Raw genomic sequence first — 25,759 nt, 5'->3', positions numbered from 1 at the left:
CTGTTGGGAATGACTGAATTACAAAAATGTATGACCAAATAATTTCTGTACATAAATGATCACATATGTGCATAATAAAATATTTTTATATATTTTTTGAATGTATTCTGTGTGTGAATTTTCCCAAAATGGGAGTATCATATGATATGGCAGGTTGTGTAATGATGTTATTATGTCACTTTAGGAAAATGGCATGGGCTTAAGCAGGCAGAGGACAGTGAAAGTGCTTGTGGAACTAGGAAGAGGGGACTGAATATGCTTGTGGAACTTGGACAGTGATGTACAGGACACGGGACATTTTATTCATTTTTATTCAGAAATAACAGTTTCTCAACAGTGTTTGGTTTTAAACGATTCCTTTTTTTTTACACGACCTCTCCGGCCTTTGAAAACACCCTTTCACAGGGTACAGAAGATGCTGGCGTGCACAAAAACGCAAGAGCAAGTCTATATAAATTTGCATACAGGAATTTTTGCCTCTCCCAGTACTCCAGAGGGTTTTCCAGCCTGCTTATATTTGGCTCGGAAAGGTAGCGCTGGACCTCCACAGTGGCATCTGCTGTTACATTGTGAGTCTTCCGTGCCTCCATGACGCTGGTGTCTAAACGATCCACCAAACTAATACTGAAGGGCTGTGTGTCCGTCACTATCATGGAGACGAGGGCTTCATCCAGCTCTTGTTTTCTGGTGGCTGGTTAAAAGAGAATAAATACAGTGTCTGTTACCTGTCTTAATTTGCACAATACACAAAAGTGAACAGGGAAAAATTGTGATGGTGCATTTGTAATATTGTAATGACTTACAATGGCTGGCTGAAGCTCTAGTTTCCTCCTTATTCTCATGCAAGGCACTGTGATGCCTTAGCATGGATGAGGTGTTGTTATTGTACCCCAGCTCCTTGGAGCACAATAAACACCTCACCTTTGAATAAAAGAAGAAACTGTGAAAAATACAGTTCTTGATAAGCAAACCTAATGTGTCTGAAATAGAGTTAGCTTTAGCTTACCTTATTAGGAGTTATCAAATCAAAGTGTTCCCACACAGGGGAAATCCTCCTCTTCCTAGCTGGCTCCATCACCTATCCTTCTCTCCTCACTCTCCTAACTCTCCAAACTATCTCTCTCTCTCTAAACTCTCCAAACTATATAAACGCTATCCAAACTATCTCTCTCTCTCCAAACTATCCAAACTCTCAACTGACCGCAACTCTCCACCAACAACCCACATTTTGAATGGAGCCTGAGTGGTTTATATTGCTGTCGAACCTCCCGGCAAACTCTGAACCACTTCCCGAAGCAGTCACGTGGTACAGCCGGGCAGCGAGGCTTCGGACGTCATCATTTTTGGCTCCTCCCCTACATGAAGCAAGCCTCGATACGCGCTTCAAGGAAACGCCCCCTCCATTACTCGACACACGCTTCGAAGCGTCGGCACATCTCGTAACATCACTAGATATATGACATCATTAATAGATGAGTGGAAATGTTTACATCAAACATTTACGTGGCTCTTTTAAGAATACAGTAAAACAAACTGTCGCCCCGATTTATTAATACGCCCATGGTTTTAATCTGTGTCTGGTGTCATGAAGGGCGCGTGTCCTGTCAGCAAATCGGGGCGTGACAATGTGCATAAAACCTGAAATCTCCATCAAGATTGAGTCCATTTGCTGAAGCACAACCGGTGAGTTTGCAGCAATCTGTGTTAAACTGTACGTGTGCATGCTCTCGTGCGCCGTTTTTCCTCGCACCGGTTTGGCTAAGGGCCTTAACTTTGTGCCAGCTCCGCTTAAAATAGTGCAAACAGCTGGCTAACGGCGGGAGCGTGCAGCGTGATTGACTCATCGCTAAACGGCCATTCTCCTGTATTTCCCAGTGTCCTTGCAGGTCCTCCTCCCGTGACGATGGCCCAGTCAATCCTCGACACCATGCCCGGAGCCGCGACGGGCACCGTGCTGATCTCAGATCCGCTGAATTTCTGGGGTGGGAAGCGAGTGAAGCCCAGACAGGAGACGAACGCAGAGCCCGTGTTTGAGCCTGCGACTGGTAAAGTGACTGAAGTCTGCTCCGTTATGTGACGCGTCATATGTTGACTCTTAATAATGACATTAGTGAAATATGTTCAAGCCCAGTTTAAAGGTTGGCAGGGTCGCTATGAGGACATGACGTCGTGTAACAGAAACCCTCTTATTCTTCTTTGGTGGGGCGGAGTAAGAAAATGACCCTACTGCTCCTGCTCGCTTGATTTAACGTTATTACCTCAGTAAACATTGTGAACAGGACTTTATGGACTGCGGTCAAGTCAGCAGACACTCAGAGCTCCGTGGTCAACTCAGCAGACACTTAGATTGTAGTGCACCTAGCTATATGCTGAAATTCACGGCAAACTGCACAGATCGGGAGCGAGCGAAGGACTTTGCAAAGTTAGCGGAAAGATTAACGCCAGATAACATCCAGTTTCTTCAGACGAACATCCGGTTTTCAGAATAAGATGCCAACAAAGTATACATATTGCATAATGGAAATGAGATTAAATTAATTATATTCACATTAAGTATAAAACATGCTACCTGCATCTCGTGAGTTAAAGGGAAAATACACCTAAATTGTGCGTAAAGTGTCTTTATTCTTTGATTTGAGGGTTGCTGGAAATGAATAATACCTGACTGACGGTCAATTAACATATTTTACGAAGCAAAAACTCTGAACTGAATTTGTACCTTCAAATGGCACATTTTTGAAGGTGCTATAAAATTGTTTTTCTCAATAATTCCACACAATGAATCATGTATAAGTAATCAAGGCATCGTTGACTCCACCCATACAGAACATCAGACATTTTTACTGTACCAATTAAGAGATATTTCAAAGTAAAAGTCAACAACTGAATATTTGAAGTTTTACTTACGATCGTAATCCGCCAATATACAGTAAAATATGTGATCAGGACATCATTCTGTTTGCCGATCCTTGATCATGTTACATTGTAAACAACAAGTCTGTTGAAATTGACAGCACGAGAGCTGGTAACGTTAGCAGCGCTGCTAACGGCTAACATACGGAGGTTCCATTCAGTTGCACTTTGATGCGTTCAGGTTCTGTCCAGTGAAAATGAGTATTGGGCAAAGTTAAATTATACTTGTATTGTACTTTTATATACAGTTTATGAAGTTATCACATTTTCATGATGTGTTCACGTGTAATCGTAGAATGTAGTTTTGGTACAGTTTGAAGGAGATGTTCTGACCTGTTTACACCAGCTCTAAGAAGCTTAGAAATCATCATTAAAGCTGTACGATCCGTTGCACCACTGGATGTGTGTAGGAATAAATGAGATTTCTACGTATTTCTTTCCCCTTATATCTTGTCTTGGAGCTCAGCCAGTCTGCTGCTGTTGTTTGTGCAGGCCGCGTCATCTGTCAGATGGTTCCCTGTGGGGCAGAGGAGGTGGATGAGGCCATAAAGAGCGCCCACGCTGCCTACCTACAATGGAGCAAGCTGGCTGGCATGGAGAGGGCTCGGGTGATGTTAGAGGCCGCCCGCATTATCAGGGTGAGCCGGTCAAGCTGTGTCGTTATCATCCAGTCTGGAAACCAGGCCGTCTGATTTCAGTGTTGCGCAACATAACTTGGAGCAGACTTTGGAAAGCTTTTAGTAAGACACTAGTTATTCATTAAAAGCACAAACATGCCCCCCTATCTCTACAGCTGGCCGACATTTGCACAATACAAACCTTTGTGTGTCTGTGCGGCCTCATTGATGTCAGGCAGTTTTGGATTTTAACCTCAATTTTTCCGAATCACTGTACATTCTTAAAGCTATACAGCGGGTAAAATAAGTATTGAACACGTCACCATTTTTCTCAGGAAATATATTTGTAAAGGTGCTATTGACATGAACCTTTCACCAGATGTCGGTAACAACCAAACTAATCCATACACACAAATAAATCCAAACAAATTAGTTCAGAAATTAAGTTATGTGCAATGAAATGGAATGCCACAGGGAAAAAGTATTGAACACGCTTACTGAAATTGATTAAATACTTCGTACAAAAGCCTTTACATTTACAGCCCCCCCCCCCCCCCCCCCCCCCCCCCCCCCCCCTGTTACTCCAATACAAATAGGAAAGAAGAGAGAAAATCGCAAAGCTGGAAGTGATCAACAATGGCAAGTCCATCACTGAGGCGCTGGTGGATATTGATGTTGCCTGGCAGTGCATTGAGTACTACGCTGGCCTGGCTGGTACACTCGCAGGTGGGTACACAAATGCCTTTTTTTTGTTTTTGTCACATAAAAAACAAAAAGTGTGATTTTCATAAAAGTTCCAAAACTAAAGTGTTGTTTTTAAAGTTGCGTTGTGTTTCGTCCATGGAAGGCCAGCACATCCAGCTTCCTGGCGGATCCTTTGCTTACACCAGGAGGGAGCCCCTTGGTGTGTGCGTGGGAATCGGTGCATGGAATTACCCCTTCCAGATCGCATCATGGAAATCTGCTCCTGCTCTGGCATGTGGTGAGTGTCTTCTTTTACCACATTTTAAAATGTATCCCTTAAACTTCGGCTTGAAGTGTCTAAAATGCGGTTGTGTTTAGGTAACGCCATGGTGTTCAAGCCCTCTCCGATGACTCCTGTCACTGCCGTCATTCTGGCTGAGATTTACAAAGAGGCGGGGGTGCCCGATGGGCTCTTCTGTGTGGTGCAAGGCGGGGCAGACACCGGCACGTTGCTCTGCCATCACCCGACGGTCGCCAAAGTATCTTTCACCGGCAGTGTGCCAACGGGCAAAAAGGTGCAGAGACTGCGGCAGTGTGTTTGCATGATTAAACCCAAATACGTGGCATTGTTTACATACACTTTTCAAGAAAATGGAAGATTTTTATTAATTTCTTTTACCAGAGTGAAATGAATGTCAAACACTGGATTCCTGGGAAGTAGAAACCCCCATTCAAAGCATGAACAAATAGCAGTATTGGGAAATATATTGCAGTAAAGTATTTGTGCTGAGTCATAACTCTTAAGTGCTCCACGAGGCTTCAATTGTCCCTGTTGTCGGTTGTGAATGCCCAGTGTGTTCTTCTTGCCCTCAGGTCATGGCAATGTCTGCAAAGGGGGTGAAGCAGGTGACTCTGGAGCTTGGAGGGAAATCTCCCCTCCTGATCTTCAAAGACTGTGAGCTGGAAAACGCGGTGAAGGGAGCACTCATGGCAAACTTCTTGACACAGGGGCAGGTGAGGCACTTGTACCATGTATGTGTTGTTACGGTGTCAAGCTCGACCTGATCAAATGCATTCTTTTATTTCTACATATTAGGTTTGCTGCAATGGCACCAGAGTGTATGTGCAAAGAGAGATCATGCCCCAGTTCCTTGAAGAAGTCGTGAAAAGGACCAAGGCCATCCCCGTGGGGGACCCACTGCTGGACGGCACCCGGATGGGCGCGCTGATCAGCAAGCCGCAGCTGGAGAAAGTGCTGGGATTTGTCAACCAGGCCAAGAAAGAGGTAGTGCTTCTAATCCTCTCCGAGCATTCGATCAGCGGAACCTTTAATAATCCCCGTGGAAGAATTGAGCAAACCTGGAGAGGCGTTTCCCTGAGAGTGAATCCGATGTGATATCACCGCCACTGCTTTCATACAGACCCCAAAGCAGTTATGTGACGTTTAATTATACTTATCTCACTTCCCATAATTATTTTCGACAAATATGTCTTGTCTTTCCAGGGAGCCAAAGTGCTTTGCGGAGGAGAGCCGATTGTCCCCAGTGACCCCAAATTGAAAGGGGGCTACTTCATGGCACCTTGTGTGCTTGGTGAGTGACGCTACACCACATCACATGCTCAGTCAGTTTTTTGTGTCCCGGTATGCTACACCCAGTCTGTTTCCTCCCCACAGATAACTGCAGGGATGACATGACCTGTGTGAAGGAGGAGATCTTTGGCCCGGTCATGTCAGTGCTGCCTTTCGACACGGAGGAGGAAGTGATCGGAAGAGCCAACGACACCACGTTTGGTTTGGCCTCCGGAGTCTTCACCAGGTCAGCAGAGTTCAGGCAGATCACACGCATGGTGTTGTTTGGAAGTCCGTTGCAGCTACTGATTCACAACGCTGACAGTTTGCTCTCAGAGATAATGAGGTTGTCTCAACAGGCCTCAACAGAGCAGCCGATAAGAGTGTTGCAATTACCAAGTGGCCTCTGTGGTTGCGACAACAGACGACGCCGCATTTTAACTGTGGTCAAGTTGCATACAGACTTTTATTTTTATATTAAAAACACTGAAATGTGTTCCCTTCTTCTGCCTGCAGGGACATCTCCCGAGCCCATCGCGTGGCCGGGAACCTGGAGGCAGGGACCTGCTTCATCAACAACTACAACATCAGCCCTGTGGAAGTGCCATTTGGAGGATACAAGATGTCAGGTAGGGGTGTTTATTGTTTGAAAGGTTAAAATGGTCCAAATTATTATGTTTGTCATTGTAACTGCAAAGGAAATACGTTCACAGTATGACATTTCATTGTCTGTTAACATGATCGCTACTGTGCTGCACCAGGTTTTGGCAGAGAGAACGGCCAGGTGACCATCGAATACTACTCCCAGCTGAAGACGGTGGTTGTGGAAATGGGCGACGTCGACAGCCTCTTCTAAACTCCTCTACCCAAGTTAACGCAGCTGTGCCAGAACTGTGGATGAAACACTTTATTAAACAAATTGCTGCTTTGATGTCAAACTAACTGAAGAACAAATGCTAGTTTGCCTAAAGAGTGAGCCTTAATTAGAAACCATGTGTGTAGTGAACTGTGAATCAGGGTTAATCAGTCTGCGTCTGCTTTTTTATACTTATGCTTATCTGACACACTATTGGACAACTAACGCCTTTCTATCAAATGTTTTAGATACAAAGACTATGGCTGGTTGCTTCAGAATGAATGATGAATTAAGATTAAAGATGAATTAGTATCACTTCATGAGTGACTCACAAGTATTGACCATGTATATCATCATTCACATTTTTACAAATGTAATATAATTGCTGATATGGACATTTCAGTACATTAAAGCGCTGCAGTTGAGTCTTAAAACCTGGAAATTACTTAGCATTGTGATACCTTTGGTTCCCTCATCTTGAAGTACACACACACACACACATTCTTTTGACATATTACTTTGTTTGTATGATTTAAAAAAATACATTACCATTACTTTTTTGAAATATACGATTTTTGTGACATGCTATACTACACTTTTTTTCCAGCATACTACACTAGGATTGTTTTCGACACAATATACTATGTTTTTAATGACTTTTCTATAAACTACATACCGGTAAATACTTAAAAAATATATATATTTTACATAAATGAATTGCTTTCTTTAAACTTGTCAAAATATACTATGGCTTTTTGTAAGACAATACTAAGACTTTTTTACTTTCAATAACCTTTACTATGACTTTTCTTTGACATACTTAGTTACTGAGAAACTTCCAACTTGAATCCGTCTCCATGTAATGCCTATGCCTCTATATGACCTTTATCAGTTGTTTAAGACGAGACCATCAGCGAGAAGATTGGCTATTTCTATAAAGTTTTAACTCTGTGCCTCCAGCTTAGGTTTTGCGCAAAATCATGCAGGTTCACCAGAAACTCCTTCAGCTCAGACTCCAGACCCAGATCCGGCTTTGCTGCAGCTTTCAACCTGAACTTGTAAACTCTGGTGAGAGGAGAGCTTAGCGCCTGGCAGCAGTGTATCCTCCTCCTCCTGCTAGGAGCCGAGCCTCGCTGCCGGTCCCTGCTGGGACCAAACCCAGAGACCATGTTGCTGGAGACCCTGGCCGTATTGCTGGAGGGAAGGGGGGGGACCCCTTCTGCTGTAAAATGAGGTTTTCTAAAGGGACACTGGTTATTGGAGACACTACTACTTTTGTCCACAGGGATGTGTGGACATAAACAAAACTCTTAACTCAAACATTCAATCACGGTAGTATTAATAGGAATGCAGTTATTAATTCATTAAAATAAGTTTGATGGCACCGTCCAGTCTCCACAAACTACTGCCCGACATTCTGAGTGAAAACATCTTCTGTCACCAGATACAGTTCGTCTATACATTTATTTCATTCACATCATCCGTGATTACAGTATGAACACATATATGTAAACCCAGAAGAAATAAATGATTTAACAGTGGTACTGGCACCTACATTGAAATGATAATCCTGCCCTTCTGTGACGTTTCATGTGTTTTAAAGCAGAGCCCTGAGTCATCACGCTGCAGTCACTTCATCTGGGAACAAAGGAGCTCTCATCTCAAAACTAAATGAACAATCGGACTAATCTGAATCCATCAGAATGCTGTGACGTGGTTTTCTGTTCAGCTTCTTCACAGTAACAATGAACATATTTTACCCAACTTTGTCTGAAACTCCCAAGAATCATATCATGCCTGAAATGTGAGCTGAACAGTATTTTATAGCAGTTTGAATAAGAGTTGTTTATACTTTAGTTTGTGTCGACTCAGTTCCTTATTTGCTTGTATATGTTGAGCCGTTATGCTACATAAAAAAAAAGGTTATTTTCTGCATTTTAAAGTTTGTGTATTATTTCAACAGTCATAAAACATTTGAGCATGAGATGCTTTTAAAATATGTGTCCACAGTTACACTTTATATTTTTCCAAAGGCATGAGAATGCAGCGTTTCAGTACATAAAACAAAAGGAACTAAACACGTGAAACGCCCGTCCTAAAAGTGTCCTCTTCGATCAGACATCGATGCTAGCGGTTAACATGATTACTTAACTATTATTAACACAAGTAGGCCTTTAGTCCCATCCTGTCGGTCTCTAGTGGGAGTGGCCTAGCTGAGGATTTTGTGGTAGGGGTGGAGCGGGAGGGAGGAGGTGAACGCTCGGAAGTTGCCGATGAGCACGGTGTCCTTGAGCAGCGGCGAGGAGGTCGGCAGGAAGGTCAGCTCGCACACTTCACTGTAGGACGAGGAGGCCGGGATGTCGGGGTTGTCAGCGCTGCTTGGTTCTGGTGGGTCGTTCTCCTCCACCCCAAAACCAACAACCTAACCGAGAAAACCAACATGTTGAAGATCGTTTATTTTCTCTTCCTCGGATTGGAAACAGTTCCTCGACTCAAAGTACTGCGTTCTTTAAGCCTGGCTCTGTCAAACCATTTTTCTGTACAGACAACAAAAGCGTAGCACAAGGAAACTTGTGACGACAGCAGAAGTACTGATTGAGTATTTGTTTTTGTCTACAATTTAAATGACCCCAAAGACTCTTACATGTACACTGAGCTTCCTGCTGCTGGCGTTTCTGTGTTCCAGGAACCAGAAGACCAGCTCCTCCTGAGAGAACAGCTTCAGAGCCTCGATCTGCAGCGGAGACCACAACATGTTAGAACCACAGAGCAGGACCACAACCAGCATCCACACCAACTGTGAGCACCTCCACACTGTTTCTGATACACACTATATCTACGTATGAAGAGTATTTTACATGTGAATATTTGACACTTATTATTACATTGCAGGACTATTCTATAAGAATTAATTCGGGTTAGCGCTCTGCACCCAATGACCTAGAAACTTCTCAAATGAATCTCTTGACTCCGGCCTCGCGTCTCATACTTGCGCCTCCCTCTCACATCCTCGCTGGGACTAGCTAAGAAGTGAGGAAGAGACGCGAGTGAGAGAAGCCAGGAGGACCGTGAGCATAATGAAGAGCACCCGGAGAGAGACACAATATGAGAGAGAGAGAGCAGGTGTCTCACCTCCTTGTTGAGCCTCTTGAAGACGTACTGCTGTGTGACGACCTCAAACCAGTTGCGGTCCACCTCCTCTCCCAGGTGAGCGTCCTCGCACTCCTTCAGCTTGATGAGAGCCGTCACCTGGGTCCTGAAGGCCTCCTCGCTCAGACCGGACAGACGCTCCCCGAAGCTGACCAGGAACTCCTCGATCTTCGCCTCCACCAACTCGGTGCTGCGAGGAGGAAGAGGAGCGTTTTTAAAAACAGGTAAAAGGAGCAAACACAGGCGATAACTAGACACCATCCAGGCATCACACAAGCCGCAACGCCAAATCAGGCCAGGGGCATTAAGTGTGTGTGAGTTAGTGGGGGGGACTCACCTGAACTTAGTGGCCTGTGTTTCCACGGTGACGGAGAATCCCAGCACCCCCGAGGTGTTCCTGCAGGTCGGGTACACTTGGTACCTGAGGGATCATGAGGTTTGGTGATTAAACAGCTGTGAGCGCACATTACTGATCTGCACACTCAGCACAAATGACTGCCACTGACCCCAGTGTCTCCTTCGTCCTGAGGAAGTCAAAGCAGGGCTCCTCCATGTGCATCTGTGGAAGCAGCCCAATGGCATGCACTGTGAGCCTGATGTTTGCACATTTTACAACAACACACCTGCTTTCATTTTAATATCGACAGCAAAACAGCTGGAGTACTTTTTTATTGTTTCAAATCTTAAGTTCAAATCTAACAGTGAAATTGTCAATTGATTTATAATACTGTTGACAAACACTTTAGAGACTCATTCATGAATTTAAAAAATATCTCGCGTTCTGATAGTGCTACGTTCTTGTGAGTACTCTGATTAATTCATAAAAATAAATAAAACCGGGAATTTCTCCCAACAGAACTTATATCAAAGTGTTTTCTGGGACAAGAGGGGACTCAGTATGTTGTCACTAGTGTCGGTGAGATGGTGTTAAAAACACTCACCACCATCAGCTCCATCAGAGCGTGCTCTCTGAGATTCTTCAGGCCCGACTGAAACACAATCCAGATGTGGACGCGTCAACAAGAGCAGAGAGTAAACAGAAAAGGAAGACCAGACGGCATATTAGTGGTGGAGGAAGCATTCAGATCATTGACTCAAGTAAAAGGACGAGTACCACACCGTACAAATACTCTGTTACAAATAAAGGCCCTGCATTTAAAATGTTACATAAGTAAAAGTATATAAGTTCAATCAGGAAAATGTAGTTAAAGTAGTAAAAGTACCAGTGAACCATTTCATGTTCTTACATGAAAAATTACTTAAACCATCAAAATAGTTGCCAATTCATTTTCTGTCAATTGACTAATTGATGAATGGACTCATCATTTCAGCTGCAGGCATAAACTGTTGGGTAGTTTAATTTATAACAAAACATCATATTATATGTAATTTGAAAAGTAACTAAAGTTGTCAGATAACTGTAGTAAAGTTAAAAAGTACAATAGATATCTGTGAGATGTCGTGGAGTAGAAGAAAAAAAGAGTCATTAAAAGGAAAACACTCAAGTAAAGTACAAGTACCTCATAATTGTACTTAATCACACTACTTGCATAATTGTACCTCGTTATATTCTATCAAACTGCAGACATACAAGATGTGAAGTAATGATCATTATTGATACAGTTATAAAACTAGAATCAACACATCACAGTTGTATGTCAGTCATATTGCAGTTTACATCCACGTCTGTACAAAATGTCACCGATTCATAAATTGTATCATATAACACATTTGTGAAATAGTCATAATTAGCATACGGCCATATGGTTGACTTCTTAAATACACTATCATTGCTCCGCTGCTGATATCTTGAAATCTTGGCATTTAAAACTGAAACAATCTGCATGAGCAGACTGAAGAAGAGGTTTGTGTAAACTCAACCTTCAAACACACAATAGATGGGAATAAATGTGCATCTGACAGGGTGAGAGGTGTCACGGTGCGCTTACCTGATAGTAGACTGTGACCTCAGAGTTGGCGTCTCCTTTGTTCAGAGATTTCACTTTACAGAGATGTTGCTTCTGAGGGAGCTCCACCACCCGGAACAACACCGGGACCTCCGCCGACAGCGGCTGGAACTGGAGCTTACTGGATTACAGTTTAACGCGACAATTTATAAAAGTGTCAACATTTAAGTAACTTGTACTGTTACGCATGGGTCTATGTCCTGCTGTGAGTGTTTGTGCTTGGGTGTGTGTGTGTTCTGTGTCCTCTGAGTTCTAGGTGCAGCTCCCTGACGAGTGATTGAGGGCACCTGGACGAAGATGTGGGTTACCTACATAAGCGCCTCCTTGCTCCGTCCTCGCTCGCTCTCATCTGCCTGGCACTCAGTCTTCAGTTAGATTTGCACATTACGGTTTATGTGTGTCCTGTAATAAACTGGCACCCGTGCGTTTCTCTGAATCTAACTTGATGTGGTGTCCGTCCTTATGTTGCGACTCCCGAGCCGGTCGTAACAGTACTTTTAAAAGTATTTCAAGAGTGAGAACTTTATCCGCTAATTTTAACTTTTGAATCAAACCTCCATAACCAGAAACACTGACAGTGCAATAAAGAAATGACACAGAATACTCACTCAATGAAGTACTGCAGAAACTCTTTGGACTCCTGTTGGAGGAAACAATGAGCGTGAGATTACAAGCTTTCAACCCGGTTACCTCAACAGACAATCTTCAGTAAAACAAGTGGACATAAAAACATCTGTGGGTTTTAAAACAAAAATAAGACGTTTAATGCGTTTTATAGACCACACAATGAATCAATAGTTGCAGTGCAGTATCACAGACATACGTGTGAACTTCTTAAATAACCATATACCTGTACTTCAGATTTGGTATTGTACATAGATAGCAACTGTTAATGCAATTTCTCATATATATCTACATGCAACTCACCAATAAGCAGCTTTGAGATATGAGCACCCTCTGACCCTTACTACTAACCTTGTGTATATTTTTGGATTTTGGACATTTTCTTATAAAACTAACAGAGTGCATTGTTGTTATTTGGGGGAACTGACTGAAAATAAAGGTTTGGTTTTGCAGTGTGCGTTTCGGTGTGTCTCACCGTGCTGGTGAAGTTTCCCTGCACCAGCCCCTCAACGTACAGCTCCGCCTTCAGCCCAGTGACAAAGGTGATGAGGTCATCGACGGTCAGACCCTTCGTGACAGCCTGGTACTTCTGAATGACTGACCAGCGGCAGTGCTCCAGGATCAGCAGACGCACGTCCCTGCAGAGAGACGGATAGAGAGGTAAACAAGTCGAAGGTAACCTTCTGTACGGAGCCAGCTGCTTCCCAGCAAGTGCATTCTAACAGACGCACACTCCGCCAGGCTGCAATGATGGAGTCTCCCCAATGAAGCAACAAAATGAGGACAGTTAACCACTGCCTCGTTAGAAATGAGGGGATTCTGTCCACTCAAACTCTACGGGGCGTATCATTTCAAACGGATACAGGAAGTGTAGAGTTTGTATTAACAACATAATGCAGTAACAAACATTTAACAGGGCAAAGGAGGAGCACATCAGACAACAAGGAGGATTCAAAGGCCTGTCTCCAAGCTTCAAATGAAGGCAGTAAAAAGACTCAATAATTCAGTCAATAATTGACAATTTATGGAATTATTAAAAATACAAGATCCTAATCGGATCATAACAAATTTATACTCTATGATGGTTATATAAAAAGACTGTGTGTGTGTGACAGACGTACTTGCCCAGTCTCTCAGGTTTGATGAGGATGTTGAAGTAGGTTTTCTTCAGCTGCTCAGTGAACATGTTGAAGACGCCCAGCTCAGCTCTGAAGTCTGCCAGATGATCCACGATCAGTTTCAACAGTAGCTGAACAACAAGCAGAGAGGGACGTCAATGGTGTGAGTGAGTGAGAGAGCGAGAGCGAGAGGCATGGATCGATCCTCACCGGCAGTTTGTGGTTGAAGCCCTTCAGTCGGATCACCAGCCCGTGCTCTCCGGCCACCAGCTTGTACTCCAGCTGAGCCACGTCGGCCTCGTAGGCCGGCTCCGCCAGGTTGTGAGCCAAGATGTTCACAAAGACGTCAAACAGAACCAGACTGAAAGAGGAAGAACACGGGTGAACACGACAGCAACAGCATGGCCCCCCGTGGTCGTCGTAGGAAGACAAATCCTGGATTATTGAAGAAGCATCAGCGGTCTCTTACTTCTCAGGACTCTTCTGAATGATGGGGGAGATCAGGTTGAAACGAATATAACCTGAAAGACAGAAGAAATGTGATCATGTTAAATTAGTATTTATTATTTTCCTTCATTTAAAATCCCAAGTTTGAGTTTCTAGTTATTTATTGTCATATGCACAACAATTGCAGAACAGCAGTTGTTGGAAAACAATAATCTTAGATGTCAGGCTGCCTCTAATGATGCTCATTAAATATGTATAAAAAGATCATCATGCAAGTAAAAAAAGAGAAAACTAATTCTCATAAAATGGTGCAGAAGTTAAAATGTAGGGCTACAATATGAACATATGACACATGATATTTATTCGTGGTAGACAGTAACTGCAAAGTGAATAAACTGAATGCAAACTGTTTTAGTAGTTAAGCACATTTAATGTAATAAATAATAATGAAATAATAATAAATACAGTTCATGTATACATGTATACACTGTGCTTTACCTGGCTGAACCAGGATTTTAAAAGTTCTGGAATGGAAAACAAATGGAATAAAAGGTTTTGAGACGTTATTTAAAAGATTCTGCAGCCTCACCATCAGCAGATGAATAAAAAAATGAAAGTGTTGACTGAGTGGCAGCCCTGCAAACATGCATGCGTCCTGCATTCACCTTTGGGGATCTTGAACTTGTTGTCCTTCTTGTACCACATACAGCCTCGCTCGTTGTTCGTGATCCTGACGGGAAACTCGGTGTCCGGACAGTCGGACTCCTTCAGGGTGAAATCAGACGCTGCAGCACAAAGAAAGAGAAGATGAGGGGGGAAAGAAAACAAACGAAAAAGGAACAAAAAAGGAGAAGAACTTCATGATGAATCTGATGGATCAGCTGATGGTGTTGGATAGTTGCGATTGTACTGACCGATGAATTTGTTTTCAGCAGGAAGGTGGAGTTCAGGATTGAGTTTGAAGTCTCCCGACCAGCGCCGAGCCCACTCCTCCAGGATGTCTGGTGAGACAAAACAAACACACCCCAAGTTTAACTCAAGGACCATTCTCTTATATTTGGTTGCTTAACTCTGGTAAAGATTCTCCTTTCGTTTCAAGAGTAAACAAGAGGACACATGGTGATACCCAGACCAAATTATGCAAGTTCATTTTTCTCAGTACTCAGCAGGAAATGAGCTGCACTTAACAATACAGACATTGTCTGTAGGTGTTTCACACATGTATGTGTCTACAGCTTAGGATGAATATGTAATACATACAATGCATCATTAAATATCAAATTCATGTCAACTGATATAAATATCAGTATTTATTTACCTCAGCAGCCCTGAGTAGAATAAGCGGGTACAGATAAGGGATGGATGGATATTTACACTCACAAGTACATGTTTGCAGCAACTCTGGCAACAATAAACTGAGCACATAAAGATATCAGAAAACAAGAGCGGCAACTGATACACTTCTGTGTGTGTGTGTGTGTCGCACCCTCCATGTTGTAGCTGGTACCGAACCACTTCTCTCTGAGTGGACATTGACCCTCGTTCTCTGGTGACAGCAGCAGCAGATTCGCTCTGTCGGGAGTCAGCGGGGACAGAGCGGCACTGATCACCTGAACACACACATGAAAACACACACACAGTTATATTTACTGAATATATGTCGACACCTGGCAAGCACGTAGTAATCTATGAATATTATTACTACTTATATTTTAGCCAAATTTACATTTCCCCTCTGAACAACTCAGATTCTCAGGACTCGTACTGATTCTGGATCAGATCAGGGTCTTGCGGTCCTGCTTACCTGCGGGTCAAAGTCAAACATGAGCAGGTCTCCGGTCAGGAAGTCCTCTTTGGGAAACAGCTGCATGTTCTCACAGATGTTCTCCACAAACTCGATGGGATCCGTCTGTCGGTCCCGACAGCGGCAGAGACAAACATCACAATAATAATAATCAGATATTTACGTTTACTTCAAGACACACATCAATGTTCTCTTTAACTCTTCATGAGTTTTCATGCCTTTGTTGGCTTCATAAATGCTTCAAGATATGTCAGACATTTTATATTGGATCTGTTGCGGTTCAATTTGAACCCAATTAATTGGCATTGGAATAGAATTTCTAACTTAAATATATTTAGTAGAGAGAAAACATCCATGCTACACTCACACTCGGTAATTAGTGATGATGGACAAGCTCATCTCATTTATTTAAACTATCATTTCAATCATTGTCATTATTATAATTATTGTAGCTTTAACAATCACAACTGATGAGTATTTCCTCAGAAGCTCCTTCTTCACACTCATCAGAACAAAGATGATTAATTTGCCAACACAACAGCGTCTGATTGTTAATCACCTGCTGACTGAACGGTGTGTCGTTATTTGGTTGTAAACACTCATTTACCAACAGAGGTTGGGTTTTTTACAGTACCTGCTCCTGATAGTGGAACTCGTTGGCTTCAATTTTCTGAATTTCCTCATAGATCCTAAAAGAAGAAACAGTTTGCTGAAATATGAAACATATACATACATATACAAGACACAGATACCTGTGTCTACGTGCACATCATATGGTTATTGTTGGTGTTCTACAGATACTCGACTACTTAAAAGAGCAATTTTTATGTTGCCATCCTCAGAAATAGTATTTTTAAAAGAACTTAAGTGCACCCCACTGAATTTATGTCTTGTGATACAGTTAAGATTTCCCATTTGAAGTGAAAGGCGAGTCTCAATTTATTTTGTGCTGTAGAAATGATGATTTAAGAGAATTAATGTTTCATGAATTGTCTCGGAAACACCCTAAAATAATCTGCTGTTCACTTAAGCAAAAATGTGGCTGTTTAATTTAGATTTGTTTAAGTTTGCTAATTTAAAGGCCTGCAAATGAAGGCAAGATGGATTATTGAATACTTTTTTACTCTAATAAAATATACATATAATTCATTTATGTAAAAATCTCATCTTTACTTCTGGAATCCTAAAATTCCAGTTGCCTTTTTCTAGTTCAGGGATGAACAGTAAACAAAACATCAACATTTACTAAAAACCTCATGTAAACAGTTTAAATCGGGGGTTCACACATGTGCCTGTGCGGCAGAATGAGGGGAAAACCTTTACTACAATGGTGCACCATAGTACCCAAAATAAGTGTGCTTGTGAGGAGCCTGACCTCTGCTGCGGGCCGAGAGTCTGAAGCATTTTCAAGTACTGGAACACAAAATGGACCACCTGCACAGAAATAAAACAACAACCCTTTCTTATTATTCTTTTTTTGGTGACTATTTAAACAGTTGAGTGAAAGTCAGCAGCACCATCAGCATCAGTTTAAGAGAAATACATTTAATTCCTGACATAGACGTGGTCTCTACGTACAAAAAAAAGAGAGTTAAAACCACTGTCAATTCCATTTATGTGTGTGTGTGTGTGAGGACCAATTTCAGGTTTATACTCGTGTATTTTGGCTTGTCCTCACTAAATCACAAGATTGTTCAACACTTTTAAGGTTAAAATCAGGTTTAGGTTAGGGGTCCTCACAAGTATAGACAGACAAACACGGCTGTGTGTTTTGGTGTGCGTGTGTTGACCTGGTAGAAGTTCTGGTAGCCCTGGTTAGTCAGGGTGATTGAGATGGAGAAGATCGAGTAGGTGGTGTTCTGGTCGAAACCCGTCTCACTGTTTCCTCCAAACAGAGCCAGAGCCCAGCACCTAAACAAACACAAACACAAACACAAAGTCATTTGCACGAACTTAACAAACATTTATTGCCAATTTACGATCAGTTCATTTCTTCATGCCTCACTTCTTCCTGAGCAGAGACAGGATGCTGCCGGTTCCTTCGTGTCCGATCAGCCAGGAGATGTAGTGAAGAGGCTTCACTCTGGCAAAAAAAACAGACACAAATTCTGTGAAATGAGTGCAGGCAACAGTTTGACTCGTCTGTAGATCAGCTGGACTGTGATTCATCCGCCTCGTGAGTGCAGTACATGACCAGGTGAGCATTTTCTCACAATGTTCCCAAAATTTGAGTGTCTAAGATCACGCAGTGGACACCTGCTGTGTCTTGAGCTCCTCCCCAACTTTGCGCTTTTTCTTGTTTTTATCCGTTCGTTATTTTGGACTTTTTCACAACATGCGCACCACCGAAGTGAGCCCCACCGTACATTGAACATTAGATTGTTGCGGACAGCACCTTTTCACCATGACCAACAAACAATGGGGAATTTCCATTGCTGGGATTCCCTGTTGCCTTACCTGGAAAGGGGGGGGGGGGGGGGGGGGGTATTTGAGGCCGACTCACCTGTAGTGTTTCCCCTGCGGTGGTACGGCCCAGCTGATGGTCAGAGCATGAACCTTCCTCACAGGGATAACTGCAATAAACATGCTCATGTATTAGTATGTGTGTACTGTTGAAATTAGACCTAAAAATCCTTTTAATAATCACATCATAGACCCGCAATATTAATTACATGAACTCACAATTATAAGGTTAGATTTCTCCAATTATTAACACTATTCATGCAATGTAGAAATGTTAATAGTAGAACTACTACATGAAATAAGATGAGAAATATATATACAAGTAAACATTACTGTGTAGAGTACTTAAGAGTGAAAGATGAGAAGAAATAAATATCCTGCTTGTACTACTACTACAACTAATATTACCATTACTATCTGACCTCTGTAGAGTTTGTTGAAGGCCGGCGTGTCAAACGGCTGCAGGAGGTGAGAGAAGTCGGCTCGAGGTTCATCGCTAAAAACCAAACAATAATAAAAAGATGTTACAACACAAACCTGTCTTTGTGTTATTTTCATTATAGTCTTTCATTGTGTGACACATATGTACCGATGTTGAGAATGTTAATATAATGACTTGAATGAAATTTATTGATAGAGCGCTTTTCACAGACACGACATCACAAAGTGCTTAACAGCAGAAATTTGGATAGTTTTAAGATTGTCTCCTTAGGACAGAATCCTAAAGAAACCAGAAGGTTAATAATATACAATGATGTATTATTAGAAAATTTTGGGTCATTGAGGGTTGATTACATATGTACAGTGTATAAGTCTGCTGCACTCTACTTTTGAGCATGGGACCAGAGACCTCCACTGTCTGAGCCCTGTAATATTTTGATTAGGTCGAAAATTGTGTCTTACTTGTTGGGAACTTTGATGAAGATCTCTTTTACCCACTGCTCCAGAGTGTCCAGAGTCTCTAATCAACAAAAAGCACAGTCAGAGAGCACAACATCTCACCAAGCGTCACAATCATACCAACAGCTGCTTACAGGTAGCATAGCACGCTAAAGTTAGCCGTCGATTAAGGAGCATCCTGGCAGTAGCTGTAAACCTTGTTTTTTCTGACCTCCAGCGGTGCTGTGATGTAGAAGTGTGTCAGTACGTGATGACATCACATTTGGGTGTGGTTACAGACCTGCTGTTAACGTTGCTCTTTAAGCTGGATGTTGACATTAGCATGTTGCAGTACTATACTGCAGGGTTTTCATAAGCGCTGGCTGTTGGTCGGACATTAAAACATTTCCAGCAAACTACTTTCGTCCTGATTTTTTTTCATTGAGTGTCTTCGCGCCGTCTTGGTGTTGGGTGCCTTACAATCAACCACCCCGACCCCCAAGCATTACAGCCTCACAGACCAGCTGAGGGCTTTTAAATACTAAAACAAGCGGCAAAAATCAGTAAAAAGACAAAGCAGACATCTTCAAAGAGCCTCTGCAGTCATCTCTGGAGAGTTTGTGTAAGTACCTTTGGACTGAACGGTGAGCGTCATGTGATGAGCTGAGTAATATCTCCTCCAGAAGTCTCGGAGCCGCTGGTAGGTGTTGATCTGCTTCTCTTTCGGATCGTGCTTTAATGTCTGAGCGTTACCTGACAGGAACAGATGTTCAATAGTGAGGTGACATCGAACCACGTCTTTACAAGTTCATCAACTTAGAAATAGGACTTTTTTAAAACCTCGAAAAATGAATTTAGACTGAAATACGTGACATTTCCATTTCTGGAAAAAGTGGAAACGTACAGCATGTTTATGACTTTAAAAGTATTTGTATTCAACACCATTTAAAACCTAGCATTTTTAAAAGATTTTTTCATTATTGAAAGGTCAGAAAAGTTGCACGGATTGAGTGTAAAAGGCACAACAGCGGCGTGCTGTTCTTACCCCAGCAGAATTTGCCCATAGGGTGTCCGGGTTTAGCCAGACTCCCAAACAGCATCTCCTTACGATGCGAGTCAGACGGCCTCGCCAACTGGTACTCTGAACAGGAAATAAGAAAAGAGAGAAGGAATGAAGAAAAGAAACTATGAAGTGTGACTCGAGCTGAAAGGTCAGTATATCAGGTATAGACCGGGTTCAGAACAGAACACGAGCAGCAACATTTGTGAAAACAAAAACTAAAGCAGCTTAAAAGGGGCACTGGTGCAGTTTTAAGATGCATCTGATTACAGAAACAGTTTGACGATGTGTAACGTGTATCACTCACCACTGTCCACAGCCTCCACCTCTCTATCGATGGCATCTTCTATCATCAGAGGACAGATGAAGAACTGAGCCCACCTGGAACACAAACATTATGTGGAGAGACAGAGAGAGAGAGGGACAGAGACAAAGGGAAACAAGTTGAAAACGGGATAATTTACTTGTTTGATTGTATTGTACTTTATTGATTAACTGTTTATGTCACACATCTTAGATCATTCTCTGTTTCCGGCTTCTCCAATGTGAAGACCTCTTCGTTTTATATGATTTGAAACTGAATGTCTTTGTGATTTGAATTCTTGGTAAGGCAAAAAAAGCTTTCAAAGACGTCACATTGGACTCTGGGAGCACGCTCCTTTTTCTCGGTTTCTGACATTTTATCGAACAGAAGATTAAGTGTTCAATAAAAAATAAAAAATAATTAATTGAAGAGTAAAATAATAATTAGCTGCAGCCCCGCTGTTAAAACAATCCAGCCCTCTTTGCAAAGGAACAGCCACACTGGTTACACATGTTCTCCTGCAGAGCTTACATTCTGGCAGCTGCTTTATGAAGAGGTCATTGACTCAACCGGAGTAATTCACCTGCAGAACAAACTGCAGGGGTCTCCTCATCCGACGTGTTCGCATGGACCGACTGCTGGTCTACAAACAGCGACAGTAACAACATGGCAACAGAGAGGACATCAGCGGGCCTGTTAGAGTGCGGCTGAGTGCTCGTGGTGATCTTAAATGAACCGCTTCACCTCCCATCAGAGAGCCAGATGGCCAACAAAGAGCTGCCATCAACACAAACACACAGGACACTGGCTTTCACCGCGGGGAGACGCCCAAAATCTTTTGACAGGAAACCCTTCTTACTGGCCTATGGTTCACCGTCAGTCACATTCTGGGCCTATACTAGAGCTCTGCCACAGCTTCTGTTTTGTATGGTATTTGTCACAAAGTTCGTGGTTATCTGCGCCGAAGCCAGCCTCACCTGTCGAGCGCTTCTCTAAAATACTTCTTCTGCACGTCGAACTGAAAGATGGTTCTCTCACAGTCGGTGGAGGCGTTGTCGCTCCCGCCGTGCTTCTTCAGGAAGGCGTCAAAGCCATTCTCCGCTGGGTATTTCTCACTGCCCATAAACACCACTGAACATCAGAGGAGGAAATGAAAAGTAAAGAAGAAATCAGGAGACGAGATTAATAGCCAGAAACGCGCCACAGCATTTCTCTGGTAAAACGCTCTGCATGCAAATAACACAAAACTATCAGCTCAGATTTGCAGATCTAAGAAGTCAGAATGCAGCATTAAAGGTGCACTCACTGTGCTCCAGGAAGTGGGCGAGGCCAGGCAAGTCTTCCGGGTCACTGAAGCTCCCCACACTGATGCACAGAGCAGCTGCCGCCTGAAAACACACACATTTTCAACAACACCGCAGTCATCTTCACGGTAACCATTTTACTAACTGCTCTCTACGTCAGTGACTCAATGAATAACATCATTTAAACACCATTACTTTAGCTATTCTATTAGAAAAGGCTCAGTAATCTTAAACAGCTGGTCACTGTAGTTCCTATCAAACAAACAGGAGTAAATAGTTTATTTGTTGGGGACTATTTTCAGCGGTGGATTAATCCACATTTGGTGCTCGAGTGAGTATTTGTGGTAGAAAAAAAATATATAGACTCTTTTGATTAGTGTATCGTTACTTCACCCACCTGCTTCTCAGAGCTCCCTTTCTTCTTCTTCTTCTCCACGTTATCCTCGTCCAGCTCATCAAAGTCGCTGTCTTGCTCTACCTCTTCATTCTCCTCCTCTTCCTCCTCCGACCCCTCACCAGAATCCCCTTCCTCCTCAGCCCCCCTCTCTTCCTCCTCATCCTCCCGGTCCTCTGTCTCCCCCTGGTCCCCTCCGTTTTCACTGCCTCCCTTTGCGTCCGCCCTGCTGAAGTCGGAGATGAGGAGCACTCGGAGGCCGTTACTCAGCTCAATGTATCTGCAGAGAGCGGGACAGCAACAGTCAAACACTGGAGCTCACTGTGTTTACTGTCACTAATATTCACTGAAAAAAAGCATTATCAACATGCCTAAGGATTTCACACAAAAACATTTGACTTTATATTTTTAGACAAATCAAATTGTTTACAGGATATTCAACATTTGTTTCTTTATAATGTATTTAATACTTATTTGTTTTCAGGGCAATAAAAGTAGTCCATGAAAAGGAGACATCAGTTAACAGTCTATTACAATTCATCCTCGGTATTGAGGAGGATGGTCTATGCTGTTTTGGCAGTTACACTTTTGTTTGTACACCCTCTGGCGTTTCGGAGAAGCAACAAACAGCACATTGAGCATAAACAACCGTGTGTGCGCCATCGAAGGAGAATCACCTTACGGTGCCACACGCAAGCATAAACAAAGCTTGAGTCATACTGACTCAAAATATATGTGTCTGTGTGTTCAGAGTTATGATTCTGAAACAGAGTGTGATTTTTAAAACCCAAATTACACATTAAGTCATACGGAGTGACGGGTAATTTTACTGAACCTCGTGTGTTAACAGATCCCCTGTGGACTTAGAAACAAACAAAGGTTGAACTTCACCTTCAGTGTTTCTTGAGGTCTAACAAACATGATGAATGCATTTCCTTTCACATAAAATACATTTGTAAAACAGCTGTCTTGTATTATATTACAAGGGAGATTTTGCTTACTTTTTGTTGAGGAACAGCTAAATTACGCAACATATCGCAAGCAAATTTATTCGTAGTTTGTCTTTTGAATTCACGCAAAAATCACATATCTACTATTAGTGACGCACAATTCATCAAATATTAATCGCAGTCACGGTTTTGACATCCCGCAATTAAATAAACCCGATCAACAGCAATATTGACGTCTAAAAATGTGTGCTCTGGTCTTAGAAAATACCGCTGTATTTCTGATCAAGTGCTTCCGAAACTACCAGCCAGCTACCAGGGGCAATCCAGATGTTTTGGCTTCTTTTTTGGGGAGCTGTCTTGCCGCTGCGCGCACCTTACACCAGCAGCCTTTAAAAAACGTTCCTGAATGCAACAGCTGCAGTTCAGAATAGAAGAAACCTTATTGTTAAGTCTTATTTTGATTTAAATATTTGTTTACTAGCAGGAATGAAGCCTCATACAACATGAAAGTGAAAGCAGTGTTCGGCTGATTTCATTTTGGGTAAAACTTTTAGGTTAAATTATATTTTGCTACTAGGACATTTACTGTGAATAAGGACCAGTCTTATTTCGATGCAAACAATGTATGTGTACATTAGCAGGTGTGTAGTACAACATGGCAGTGAAAGCAGTGCTCTGTGAGAGCACAATAATATGTTACCCGTAAAATCAATGAATAATTGTGAGAAATAGTAAAGATTATCCTTTTGGCCATAATTGTGCAGCCCTATCTACTATCACAATCATGTCTGGCATTTAAACCGGACACCTTTCACTCTCCCACCTGTATTTCTTTGGGTCACTGGGTGATCTGAAGATCTCTGGGTCTCCCTGGTCTTCCACAGCGACTCCTCCACCTCTAGCAGCCCCAGCGGCCCCCTGGGCCCTGACATCCTGTGGTGGTGGTGGTGGTGGTGGCTCACCCTGGTCTGGGGCAGATACTTGACCTTGCGCACCTCCACTGCTCATTGACTTGTTGGTCTGAGGCATTTTGAAAGAGACCCTCTGGAGTGACAGCGCTAGACATGCAGGAGAACACACAAGTATATTACAGCTTTAGTATTGTAGGTCATGTTGTCGACATTCTGTATTAACATTGTACATTTTCTGGAACCCCAACTGTGAGCCCGGCCTTATCACCCAACACCAGTGTTGGACATCATGAACGCTGATTGGGAGCAAACCTCTGGAGCTGAAACAACCAGTCGACTAATCGAAGAGTCAATAAAAAGTAAATGAATTGCCAGCCATTTTGATGATAGATTCATTGTTTCAGTACCGTAATTCATCAGGCAAAACTACCAAACATGTTCTTGTTCTTCCTCAAATGTGAGGATTTGTTACTTTTCTCCATTTTATATCATTGTAACACGGATATAGTTTGGACCATTTTAAGTCTAGATGATTAATACAATTAATTAGAAAGAAAAATCGACGGTTTAAATGACTACTATCCAAGTAACGTTACTTGAGTACTGTTAGCTGAAGATAGATACCGAGAATGTGAACTTTTCCTTTAATCAGTGATGAAAATCATTATTAGGATCCAGAGTGCGTGACAAAAATAACCTTACGTCAGTGATCTTCACAGGTGCACTATATATATATAATATAATATAATAATAATATATATAACTATATTTCGTAGGTTAGTTGACAGGAAACACTGGGAAGCTAGCAAGCTAACTGTTTCTGCTAACTTCAAACATAACGTCACTCTGAATACTGCTTCTTTGAAGACAGGAAGTAATTCAGTTAGACCGTTATATCGGGTGGTAAATTAGTTTATTAAGCAACACAACGGCTTTCACTAATCCTGTTGTTGAGAAGAGACACAACGCTGTTAAACATAACGTTAATTAGTTTAGCCACACTGGCTACAACACGACTCGTTGGTTTAGTGGAGCCGTTAGCTAGCCAACTATAGCTGAACTCGTGGAAACATGACACCGCAGTTTGGTCTGTTATGCGCTGACATAATGAGTCACTCACCTTTGTTTCTGTTAGCTTAATGTCGATGGAAGTTGTTGAGTTTTGGTTTCAGTACATGGATGTAACGTTATAGCTTCAGCTTTGGGTTCAGTACAGCCGCCGAAGGGTAAGGTAGCAGTTAGCCAAAACAAAGCCTGTGATTGGCTGAGAGCAAGTCCATCGCAGACAAATACACACAATCTGATTGGTCGACAGCGGTAAATTTGATTGAAAAAAACTGCGTCATGGTCATGATAGTAGTTGTTATTTCAATGGCGATAGCTATGGAAGCCCATTTCCGAATTAAAAAAAAAAAAAGGTAACTAAAAAATAAAACAAAATTTCAATAAATCCACCCAGAAAGAAATTAAAAAATAACCCCTCCCCACTCAAAAAAAAAGAAGCTGGCGGAAATGGGCTTCCATAGCTATCAATTGATAAAACAATTTTAATTTTACCTTTATCCAACCAAATTCTTATTTACAATGGCGGCCTGTGTATTTAATCTCGAACCGAAAAAAACTGAATAGCAAAATTAAGTCATTAAAAAATGTAAATCCATTAGATTGAAATCCAGTTTAGTCACAATAAAAAACTGTTTCTGTCTCAAGAACGCAGTCCTTTGCTGCCATAGGTTTAATTTGT

The 25,759-nt window shown here is 42.2% G+C and overlaps 2 protein-coding genes across 2 annotated transcripts; one reads left to right on the top strand and one right to left on the bottom strand.

Annotated features, from left to right (window-relative positions):
• The first annotated feature begins 1,536 nt into the window (after positions 1–1,536).
• aldh9a1a.1 (aldehyde dehydrogenase 9 family, member A1a, tandem duplicate 1) lies at positions 1,537–7,097 on the top strand. The gene is made up of 12 exons (XM_079266779.1): positions 1,537–1,683; positions 1,876–2,045; positions 3,406–3,551; positions 4,127–4,256; positions 4,378–4,512; positions 4,593–4,789; positions 5,088–5,228; positions 5,311–5,499; positions 5,719–5,806; positions 5,890–6,031; positions 6,301–6,413; positions 6,546–7,097. The coding sequence occupies exons 2-12, from the start codon at positions 1,904–1,906 to the stop codon at positions 6,638–6,640; spliced, it is 1,518 nt and encodes a 505-aa protein (XP_079122905.1). The 5' UTR covers positions 1,537–1,683; positions 1,876–1,903; the 3' UTR covers positions 6,641–7,097.
• Positions 7,098–8,089: 992 nt separating this feature from the next.
• Positions 8,090–25,251, bottom strand: LOC306776959 (nardilysin-like). Its single transcript, XM_079267864.1, has 31 exons — positions 25,136–25,251; positions 23,928–24,162; positions 22,158–22,434; positions 21,763–21,844; positions 21,434–21,587; positions 20,460–20,533; positions 20,138–20,233; positions 19,723–19,845; positions 19,117–19,174; positions 18,636–18,709; positions 18,254–18,323; positions 17,756–17,833; positions 17,541–17,661; positions 17,126–17,184; positions 16,385–16,439; positions 15,751–15,855; positions 15,433–15,556; positions 14,861–14,947; positions 14,612–14,731; positions 13,969–14,020; positions 13,710–13,860; positions 13,503–13,630; positions 12,857–13,019; positions 12,366–12,397; positions 11,740–11,878; positions 10,732–10,779; positions 10,297–10,349; positions 10,128–10,211; positions 9,773–9,980; positions 9,285–9,374; positions 8,090–9,062 (listed from the first exon to the last, which is right to left on the bottom strand). Exons 2-31 carry the CDS (start codon positions 24,131–24,133, stop codon positions 8,850–8,852), a joined length of 3,324 nt encoding a protein of 1,107 aa, XP_079123990.1. The 5' UTR covers positions 24,134–24,162; positions 25,136–25,251; the 3' UTR covers positions 8,090–8,849.
• Between the last annotated feature and the right edge of the window lie 508 nt (positions 25,252–25,759).

The sequence above is a fragment of the Melanostigma gelatinosum genome, assembly GCF_949748355.1.
Source record: "Melanostigma gelatinosum genome assembly, chromosome: 4".
In the NCBI taxonomy this organism is placed as follows: Eukaryota; Metazoa; Chordata; class Actinopteri; order Perciformes; family Zoarcidae; genus Melanostigma; species Melanostigma gelatinosum.
This window is presented reverse-complemented; position numbering and strand designations above follow the sequence as displayed.